Source organism: Typopeltis vanoorti, chromosome 15 (assembly GCF_054136105.1).
Source record: "Typopeltis vanoorti isolate ZY-2024b chromosome 15, IOZ_Tvanoo_1.0, whole genome shotgun sequence".
NCBI classification, from domain to species: Eukaryota; Metazoa; Arthropoda; class Arachnida; order Uropygi; family Thelyphonidae; genus Typopeltis; species Typopeltis vanoorti.
The window spans coordinates 20,821,720-20,833,300 of NC_143563.1; the positions used below are offsets into that span (position 1 = coordinate 20,821,720).

At 38.8% G+C, this 11,581-nt stretch overlaps 1 protein-coding gene across 1 annotated transcript; it reads left to right on the forward strand.

Moving 5' to 3' along the window:
* The first annotated feature begins 6,114 nt into the window (after positions 1-6,114).
* LOC150098469 (intracellular coagulation inhibitor 2-like) lies at positions 6,115-7,231 on the forward strand. The gene is made up of 2 exons (XM_090405228.1): positions 6,115-6,728; positions 6,961-7,231. The coding sequence occupies exons 1-2, from the start codon at positions 6,115-6,117 to the stop codon at positions 7,229-7,231; spliced, it is 885 nt and encodes a 294-aa protein (XP_090261354.1).
* The last annotated feature ends 4,350 nt before the right edge of the window (positions 7,232-11,581 follow it).

The window sequence follows — 11,581 nt, forward strand, 5'->3', positions numbered from 1 at the left end:
CATCAGTCTTCTTTCCTGTCTTGGCAAAGTAATAGAAAAGGTCATCCTATCAAGACTACAATCAGTAGTGGACAAACAGAAAATAATCTCAAATGAGCAATTTGGGTTTCGCAAAGCGCACACTAAGGGGGAAAAAAAAAATGATATTTTTTTTCTCCCTAAGTTGGTACATCTGTCATGAGCATCCATGGTACAAGATTTTTTTTGCCAAGACTATCGGCCAGTTGCCGATAGTCTTGCCATCTATGATCGAAGCCGAGAACTTTTCAGACCACCCTCGTACACTAATCAAAGGTGGAGCCTGCGTAGCTCAGTCGGTATAGACGAAGCGCTTTGTTCAGAAAGACCTGGGTTCGATTCTCGTCTATGATATGACGAACTTTTATCTGGTCTCTTTCACCTAACGGTAAGTCAGCCGGTCTCATAGAGGTAGGGGTTTTTTCACCCGTAAACTCGGGTTTTTCGTCCCTCAGAACAGGGCAAACCGACCCCGTGAATACACTCGGATCTGCAGTCATGAATACGTGTCCTCAGGGTATGCAGCAGAGGAGTTACGACCGGGTGCATTAATTCGTCGTAAATCGCTAATTAGGGGACTCTGCCCGTCCTAAGGGACGGATGAGAAGGGAAGAAAGAAAGGAATCAATGGTGAATATACGGACTATTGGGGCAGCGGTCGTGTTCATTTAAATAGTACAAGCTAAGGCCTAGGATTGCATTGTCGTAAGCGCGGAGGTCAAATTTAAGAAACTTTCATGGTTTTTACATTCGGCTCTGGAATGATGTTGGATCTTTAATATCCACTATTCATATAAAATTTATATCGCCGAAATTATGTTTTTTTTCAAATGGAGCATTATTTTCTTGGAGTGAAATTTCTGCACTTACCCGAAATCCCCCCCCCCCACCCCCCCCCCCCCCCACCCCCCCCCCCCCCCACCCCCCCCCCCCCCCACCCCCCCCCCCCCCCACCCCCCCCCCCCCCCACCCCCCCCCCCCCCCACCCCCCCCCCCCCCCACCCCCCCCCCCCCCCACCCCCCCCCCCCCCCACCCCCCCCCCCCCCCACCCCCCCCCCCCCCCACCCCCCCCCCCCCCCACCCCCCCCCCCCCCCACCCCCCCCCCCCCCCACCCCCCCCCCCCCCCACCCCCCCCCCCCCCCACCCCCCCCCCCCCCCACCCCCCCCCCCCCCCACCCCCCCCCCCCCCCACCCCCCCCCCCCCCCACCCCCCCCCCCCCCCACCCCCCCCCCCCCCCACCCCCCCCCCCCCCCACCCCCCCCCCCCCCCACCCCCCCCCCCCCCCACCCCCCCCCCCCCCCACCCCCCCCCCCCCCCACCCCCCCCCCCCCCCACCCCCCCCCCCCCCCACCCCCCCCCCCCCCCACCCCCCCAAGTTTTTCCAGAGTGAGTAGGTTTTGGTGGTTGCTGTCCTGAGAACGATATCAACGCAACGATCGATGCGCGGCCAGGAGATTACTTATCGCGAAGTAGGGAAAGAACTCTTCGAGTTGCTGACCATCCACTCACTGATAAAGTATATTTAATGGAGATGGAGGTTCTGCTGTTCATCCAAGGGTGGAGGGAAAATTTTGGAAAAACTGGATGGCACGATGTTCGGGAAAGAGAGGAAGATTTTTCCCAGTGGTTCATCGAAATCTTTCAAAAGGTTTGTTGAGGTTGGGATACGTGCTTGAAAACGAGTCACCGTATGTCACGTTTTCTCGCAGGCCTACACATTTTACCGCATAAGCTTCCGTAACCGATAATCCCGCGGAATAGGTTAGTTGCTCCTTATTCCAGGTAGTATTCCATGTCTGTCAAAGCTTGTGTTCACTGGGCAAGTTTGCCTGCTTTGCGGGTTGAAAAAACCCAGATAAACTGGGGAAAAAATCCCTAGTGTCCAGGCCCAAGACCGGCTAACTTGGCTATGGCTGAGGAAGATCCTTAAGCTCCTCACGTCGTTGACGGGAATCGAACCTAGGACACTCCTTCCCCAGGCATAGGGTTGCGAAGCGCAAAACCACTAGGCTAACCACGCGGACTGAAAACGACTACGTGTTAAAAATGTATCAGATCAGATAATTTGTCGAATATTCTTTCAACAGAATCATTAAATGACTCTAAAATGTACTTTGTTAACTGAAGGTTCATATGAACTAGTTAGACTGCTGATTTGTTGTATAATTTAATGGCAGTGCAAACTGATGTGCCAAGTGACCAATCAGTCTCTGGAGTCGTCATAAAGATTTTAGAGAAATTGGCAAGAACTCTCATACAAAAATTCGTAGGCAAACAGACTGTGCAAAGAATAGGATGGGTTTACTGAAGACTTGTGTAAGCAATTTCCGAATATTTTATAATAATATTACGGCTAAGTTGGGATAAAGAGAGTGGATACTCTAAGTGGATACTGGACTTGGATAAGAGGATGGATGACTGACATATCGGTATCAGAAGTTTCTATCAGAAACTTCTGATACCGATATGTCAGTCATCCATCTTGGACCATTGTTGTTCAATCTATTCCGTTAATGATACATGGAATGATCTCAGTGTAGATGTTCATCAACTATTTGTTGTTTTTGCAAAGATGAGCAAGCCACTCAGGGACGCCTCTGCTATTCAGAACTTGCGTAGAATGATTTCAATAGGCTAGACTGTGGGCAAATGTCAATGGCTCTCGATTCAATTTTAGTGAGTGTAAAGTTATGCTTTGTCATATGAAACTTCCAGCGACATATTATATAATCGTAGAATTATTCTTGGAGAAGCTCATGAGGCTAGGGCATTATGGAGTTACTGTTAATAAGAAGATAATGTTCAAAGGTTCATAGCAACGAATGCAAACAAAACCCACAAATGTTAGATTTTGTTAGATCTATTGAGGACAGTGGCGCACTCAGGATTTAATCTTGGAGGGGGCCGAGCACTCAATTTAATCTTGGGGGGGGGCGAGTTAAGTACAGGTAACCTTCGTATAACGCTGATGTTAGGTTCCTCAGAAATGCCGCGTTATATAAATCGCGTTATACGAGACTTAGATCACATAGAAAAAGTAGGGTTAGGTTCCGAAATCGTGTTTTGTTTAATTATATAAACAACAATGACATATCCAATAAAAAATATTTTTATTTAATTCAGGTAATTCATGTAAGTTAAGAAAACATAAACTATGAGAGAAATACGTAGTATAAAATTATAAAAATTACAAATTGTACATAAATTTCATTGCCCATAATGCATAAATGTTTTAGACACAATAAAATAAAGCTCATATTTTAATCGTCATCACTGTCTTTAAAACGAACATTTCATAGATGTTCTTTAAGTGGCCGGAGGTCGTCCCCACTTGAAATCTCTTGGATATCATTTGTATAATTCTCATATTCTCACATGTATGTAACTCACCAGAAAATAAACTGCTCTGCTTGAGAATAACACACTTACGACTTTAAATGCGCTTTCCTGGCAGAAAACGAAGACAATTTTCAACAATAAACACTTTATACAGTAAACCCTAGATGGCGAACCTATGGCACCCGTGCCAGAGATGGTATACGTCTGAGAATTTTGCTGACACGCCAACGATTTACAGATGATATCCTTTTATACTCATAAATTATTGAAGTTTTTTTTTTTTAATTGTTACAATACGTACAAGCTGAATTTTGTTTTACACAAGACAGCAGCTATAAAGACGTGTATATGATTGGTGTGGTAAAACAAAAGATCGCGCGACCCAAAGACAAAAGCAACCGACAAGTGTTGACTTGAAATGCTAATTCTCTTCAATCGAATTCCATAACATCTGAAACTGTCATAACAACATTCACTGTTAGTTTTAACACATTCACAACAGGGTGTCATTTATCGTTCCGATGGAACTTCTCATTACTGACTGGCTCAACTCACACAAACGTTTCAACCCTTTGTTGAATTTTATGGCTGCTTGTTTGCGTTTGAGGTGGCAAGCGAAATCACACATTCATTATATGGCATGTTTCAATTCTTGGTAGTCTTTTATTTGAAGTTAGCCTTTGTGATCTGTCATGATGACATCGAGAATTTCAAATGCAATAAAACAAACACTTATTTCATGCAATTGAAAAATTGGACAATAGTTTTTAGTTAGATACTGTGTTTCAGTGCAACATATGGTTTTGCCTAAGTCTACACAGCATAGTTTCTGTGAGAGGGGACATGTAATTCATTAGTTAGCGCCGTTTTTATTCCATCTGTCTCTAATTGCACTATTTGTGGAGAATGACCAAGCACCTTATTCATTGATCCAATAAAACTAAATTCGATACTTTTAACTACTTGCGCGATACGGGCAGACACAAATTTAACGAAGATAAAATTTGATTTTTAAGTCCCGCGGTGAAAAATATGAAAAAAATAAATAAATAAAGGGTTACTAGAAATTGTAGACAGCGTTGAACAAGGGATGCTACAATTTGTAGACCGAGTTATACGAAGGTTATCTGTATACGATTTGAGAATACACACTACGCATTGCATACGACTTATGGCCGAGCATCTGCAGTGATCTCCAATGCATGGTACCCATGATCTCCTTTGGCCCGGCTCGGGCAAACGAAGTAGCGCTCGGTCCGACGGAGCAATACTTCGTTCGCCTCGCGTTCAACAGTGGCCGTGATTGCCGAGAGCTATACGGTATTCCCAGCTAATGTGACAGCTAATTCATAAGTAGTATGGAAATAGAAGACACAACATAAATAAAAAAATGAATTTTAATGAGGAAAAGATTTTTGGAAAATTTTTCAGTGTTTTTTCTTTTGGGGGAGGAGGGCTAGGGGATAGTGAGCTGACTCATAAGGGGGTAGTGAGTTTTTCTCGAGGGTAGTGAGCTGACTCATAAGATAGTGCAACAACAGACAACTCAGCAAAGGTGGATTAAGCTTCAAACACTTCCTTCCGCACAATAACCAGTTTATTATCTTTAGAACAGTATATGATTTTAAGCTTATTTGTTTTAGATCTTTCAGCTTGCTATTAGGTGTAGCCACATCGGGGTCCAAGATATTAAACTGTTTTTGGAAGTTGCAAAGAGTTTGGAGCTTTGGCCACCTTTACTACGAGGCGCCCTGGAATTTACTACACTTCCCTCCAGGTGTCGCTTCTTTTGGCTGAAGGTCGAGCTACAGTGTGTGTGTGAGAGAGAGCAAAGTGCGATGTGAAATATTCCTTTTATTATAGGTCGCTATCAAAAAAGTTTCAAAAACACTGTTCTAATAGTTTTACAGGATTGTATTATTTTTCACCAACCATCTAGAATCGCAAAGATTTCGCATTTCTAGAATTGTAGCGAACCTAATAATAAGATGAAGCGTTCTAGGCCTTATCTTATTGCAAATATCGGAATCGGGGTATATTTTTATCAACAGTAACTGTAGTCCAATGAAATACGAGTCGCGTGCCATGTGATATGTTAATATTGCTTCAATACTTGTAATCAGATTTTTATTTCCTAGTTTTATGGATGTAGCATAGGTTTTTTTATTTGTTTCTGCTTGAAATAACGTCATAAACGTCACTTTTTTTTATGGCAGTTGAAATAGTACAGTTACAAATAATATAAGTTACCTGCCATTTGTATTCTCTTTATTTTTATTTTTTTCTTTTCTTTTCAAAATATCGTTAAAAATGCATTTCAATTTAGCATGTTTATGAATGTCCGATACTGCTGTATGTTAGAAGAAATAAACCAATCCTTTAAACATAAGAACTGGAATTTAATATATATTACCAAACGTAGGTAATTAAAGACGTGGATTGTAAATACAGTGGTCATCAACTTAAGACAACATGCAATAGATCACAACAATTTGTTTTTAAAACAAAGCATTGTGATTGATGCCCTAATATATAAAATTCGACGCGGCAGGAAAGCCTCACAGAACTAATAATTAAAAAGCAACAAGAAACGAAGTACAATGTTATCGTAACATTGTGTTGTGATTGCACAATGATATTAACGTGATTATTTAATAGAATCATGAGGATAGAAATGGAGCGATTGCATTTATAATTCCCATTATTGTTTCAGGTTACCACGGAGATTGAATTTCCATCCAGTAGAGAATCAAAATGTCTTTATTTCTCGGTGACATTTCCCACGACACTGTTAGGGTGCTCGGCAATTTTTTCGTGAAGTTCCACAGTCATTTGGGGTGCGATCCTGGAAATCTGTTTTATTCTCCTTTCAGTATCTCAGTTGCATTGCACATGCTTCTGGATGGTGCACGTGGCATCACAGAATCAGAGATCCGAGATGCTTTTGATTACGACAGCGCCACTGTTTCACGCGGGAATATAAACAAAGGCTTTCAGAAGATATTAGAATTGTTGCTAAGTGCGGACCAGAAATATATCTTAGATGTTGCTAATGCAGTTCTTGTTCAAAAGGGATTCGACCTTCGTCAAGAATATGTGAAAGGACTGCAGAATGCCTATCAAGCAAAGGTAAAAAATGTTGACTTTGCCAATGAAGGAGAAGAAGTAAACGCAGAAATCAATTCTTTGGTGAGAGAGAAGACGCAAGACAAGATTGAATCTTTGTTGGATTCGGTGGATCCCACAACTGTAATGCTGTTATTACTCAATGCAGTATACTTCAAAGGGACGTGGAAAACTCGCTTCATTGAGAAAGACACTAATCCAACAGACTTCTATAACAATAACTGGAAAACTCCAAGAAATCTGTGCCTATGATCTTCTTAAGAAAAGAACGATTCCTTTATTGCCAGTTGGAGGACTTCGCAGCTTTGGAAAACTTCCTTATGAAGGTGACCACATTGTCATGCTGATTCTCTTGCCCATGGATTACCAGCAGTAGAAAAGAAACTCTTAGAAACGTAAAAAACAATGTTGAAAGCATTAAAATTGATGTGGTCGCCAAAATTTAAGTTGGAATATAAAAATGAAGAACTGAAGAACAGTGGGGATAAAGAATGCATTCGAAGCTGCTAACTTTGAAGGCATCAACGAATCTTCTGATTTGGTGGTGTCGTCGGTAATGCAGAAGGCTTTCATTGAAGTAAACGAAGAAGGAAGTGAAACAGCTGCTGTTACCGCAGTCCGTATGGTAAGAAAATGTGAATTTCTCTACCCAGTGGAATTTATTGTGAACCATCCTTATATTTTCTTTATTATTGATAAAGAGAAGGATATAGTTATGTTTGTAGGACGTGTAAATGAACTTTAAATTAACCAACGTGTGACGGTTTGGTGTTATTTGCATACCTGCAGATCATTCTTAAATCAGGCATGCAATAAAATCTGTAGCAAAAACAAAACTATAGACATTACCTTTAAAACCAGATATTGGGATAAAGTTTTGAAATATGCATAAAAAATATTTATTAAAATCGTTAATTTAATTATGCTCCATTTGAAATAACTCCAATTATTGGTATTTATTAATTCTGTAAGACTGCTAGTAAAATGCTTTTAATAAAGTTTGTTTTTTAATAATATAAACTACTTGCTTTATACATTTTCAGTTTTCTTTGTACTTTTGATAAAAAAAATAAATGAAGTTAAAGCGAAAACAGAAATTACAAATGCGTCTCTCAGAAATGTATATTTTATTGTTTGACTGAAGAAATAAACCGGATGTGTCGTCATGCTTCCATGGCAACAATAAATTGTGTTTACGTTTGCAAAATAACACACAGTGGACAAAGTCTGCAACAAAGGTGTTGCTTCGTATCTCCCTGCTCATACATTCGCTTATCTAATAAAGACAACATGGGTGCTATTCCTTATTTCTTATATTCGTATTTATATTTCTGTATGTTATGTAGAAGAAAATTTCCAAGCGGAGGATACAAGACTTTCCCAAAACGGATTATAACAAAATTGAGGGATTTAAAATAGACATGTAAATATTCTTGAGTTATTTATATGAACTTCGGCAGTACATATAACTAGTCATTTCCATTCCCTAAAATATAGAAATACGTTCGCATCCTTACGTTTGTCCTTCAGTTTTCAATGAACTGTAAGCCCAGCTATCAAAGATTGAAAGCTTTTCAGTCAGAGAGAGAGAGAGAGAGAGAGAGTACAGTGGGCAAATTCCGTAATCTCGTGGTCACGAATTGCGTTGAATTATGTTGGATTCTAGTCGTCAACTAGAATCGAACTTAGCAGTCTTTCTTCGCGCAGCCTAATACTATGGATGAAAACGTCATTTGTGCAGAGCTACACAGGCTACTGAAATACAGTAATTCTTATAAAGGAGTACTGCAATAGTGTCCTTATTTTATAAGATTCCTATATAGTTTGCAAAGAAATCAATAAATTCCTTTTCATAGAAGGTGGTTTACCCAAAATAAAATATATCTTGGAAAATTTCAGAACTTCTTTGTAAAATATACAAATGAACTAAATGTCCAGAACAATCAGTTCAAAATATATTTAATCTACTGTATGAATAATAAAATTATATTTGGTATATAATATAACTTTGTTGATATAACTCTCAATTGTCTTCAAGCCCTGAAATTATTACCCAAATTATATCACTTCATGACGTCTATATTTATCAACTAATCCTTCACTTTTATAGATTTCTGTAAAAAAAAAGTATACCATATTATTAGCAAAGAAACATTATAAAAAGTATATGATATTATAAACAAAGAAATATGATATTTTTATATAACATAATAGATAAGGATTTTCACTATTTAGGAATTTTAATAACAATTAGCAATATTGAGGCAATTAAAGAATAGGACTGGACCAGTGTGGGTATCACGAACAGACTTTGGGAAATGTGAAAAGACAACAGAATATATCAAACAGCTGTAATCTATTTATGTGTTTTAATTTCTGTGGTACTTATTTTAAACAGTAATAATAAATTAATGAAATTATGATTATTTATTAAAAAATTTGATCGACGTTAAAAAAACCTGGAAATTCTTAGAATTTTTCTACAAATATCAAGTAAATTTTCAACATTATTGTGCAAAAAACATTTTTTTTTTTCATCAATTCATCCATAAATATGATCTAAATTTCAAGTCATGAAAACACACGCAATTTACAGATAAACATATTAGTACGTAATACAACACTTGTTCTATGTAGTTGGAGTATTAAGTGGTGGCGATAAAGCGTTGTACGGAGCTCTCACTCGATGAGTTCTTGCAGGGGTCACTTAACAATAACAACAAAAAAATGGGAATAATAGGAGTGCCGGCATGATTTTTTTAAATTTTATTTTCAGCTGCCATGAGGTTCGGGAGTATATATATATATATATATATATATATATAATACGGACAGTAAAGATGCGAGAGAAAAATAAGATAATATCAAGCCCGAACGTGTCTCTTATGCTTGGTATCTCGTTACCGAGGGTGGATACCACTGTTACCACACATACGGGTCACAGAATTAGAAATCTTTTTGCAGATGTGCGTAAACGTCACTTACACACGTATATGCAAAATATACGTGTGTAAGTGACGTGCAATGTTCTCACGTGCAATGTTCGAGACAACTATTTAAAACTTCTGCTAGTCAGTAATTCATTAGTGTTATATTTTACCATGCATGCGCCATTGTTATATTCTACTGGCTTTATATTTTTTCTTTTATATGATTGTTCTTGGTCTTATTATATCTTTTTCACTTTTATTTATCTTTTTCACAGTTGTATCTATTAACACAATTTGGCCGATTCTTAGAATGATTACGTATATTAAATAAATTGACAAAGGATTGACTTCTGAATAGAGTCCGATCCTCAGCAATAACGGTCTGGAGTTACCTAGACTCGGGTAACTCGATCGGGTTCTGGCAATATTTATTTGTTCAAGCTGCGCCAGCCAGATCCTTAGGTTAGAAATTTCTTTTAACCAAGAAGTAACTCTCAGAAAATATACACAGTAAATCAATCTATTAATTACTCCTTAAACAATCTTATCTATCTCTCTTAAAACACTTGAGATTGCAGTCGTGGTCTCTTTCATATATTTCTCTCCCGCTCAGATTCAAATATTAGCAAGCAGTGCATTGGATTCAAATCAAGGCACAAAACAGGTTAAGATAATCAAGATACATTTATTAGATTCTAAAGATTACACATTTACAATAAAAAACACTCGATAGGAATAGAGTTATCCCAAGTTATATGGTTAGATCATATCAACTGTAATTCACATATCACATCTAAGTATAGGCTCATTTCACTGCACAAAATTCTAGTTAGCATCCCTTAAATATCTTTACTATCTTACTTAAAACACATATTCTTAAAACATTCGCTTCGATGATACATGACCACATTCCTCTAACTTATTCCTTCTATCCTTTCTTTATAATTTCCCTCCGAATGATCGATCTCGTCCTTGGTGATTATAACTCACGGCTAGGTTTGGCCTTCTTTATTCTGTCCTTTCATCCCATTCTCGACTGGAAACAGCATGGATTGAATCGATTCACGTGGAGGTATGTGGCGGCCAGTTTCTTCAGGCTTACTCGGAAAGGTACCTAACATTTCTTCGTCTATTCCTTCTCTCCCGACATCCCGAAACGACAGCAGAGAATAGCTGCCCGCTATCGACTAGACCTCGAACTTGAACTCTTCCCGACTCCATCGGAACTTTCCAGCAACTCCCGATGAAAAATCCTAAAAAGCCCTGAACTGGGGGGGGGGGGAACAAACCCCTTTTATACCTCGTATCTCTAGCGCCCTCTTTCACTCAAAACTTCTGCCCGACTCCTGATTCATTCCTATCTTCCTGGAATCTTCCGTACGATTTCCGCGTCTTCCCGGAAAAAACATTGTGCGCGTGCCGTTCGCACGTAAGCCGTGGGCTACAATTTATCCGAGGTTGTCGTTAATTAACTTTGATCCTTCTTTATTATGCTCTAACATATATCTTATAAAGAAACTTCTTACATTATAATCCTTTTACAAAAAAAGCGACCTTTTTTTCACTTTTAATTAATATTACAAAAAATTTGTATTAATACAATTCTTTAAACAAAATTAGGTATCTTCACTTATTTACAAGCATTTCCCCTTTTAGTTCTTTTCTTTTTCTTGTTAAATTCTGAATGAGATATTTCTTAGTAAAAATATTTTCATTCAAAATTCAATAATAATGTTGATCACAATGAGCTAAACAAAGGATCTTACGGAGATCGAATAAAGGGCTTATTGTCGGTGCCCATCTAGCTGGAATGATGATTTGGAAAACATCAGAGCTGACTTGTTTTTCGAAAGGTATATCCGAGGTGTTTAATCAGTGGAAAAATAACCCACATTGCTTGTCTAAGAGGCGTAAATGTGGTCCTAAGACAGTTTGTCAGAAACAAGGTCGCCTTTATCTGAGAAGGTTTGTGCGGCCAAACAGAACTTCCTGTACGCAGCAATTGACCGAAGCATTTAATGAAGGCTATTCCCAATCCATATCTCGTGCACAGAATTGATGACAATTGGTATTGGCAGTCTCATGCCTATTCGTAAATTATTAAAAGTTTCTATTTCAGTGGCCATTATGTGTAGGAAGGCCAGAACATTGCAGAGAGGACTTTC

Excerpts from the sequence above, each read along its gene's own strand:
- LOC150098469 (XM_090405228.1), top strand. The coding sequence starts at position 6,115 with ATGTCTTTATTTCTCGGTGACATTTCCCACGACACTGTTAGGGTGCTC. Across the intron at positions 6,729-6,960 it reads TGGAAAACTCCAAGAAATCT|AACAGTGGGGATAAAGAATG; the intron begins GTGCCTATGATC and ends GAAGAACTGAAG.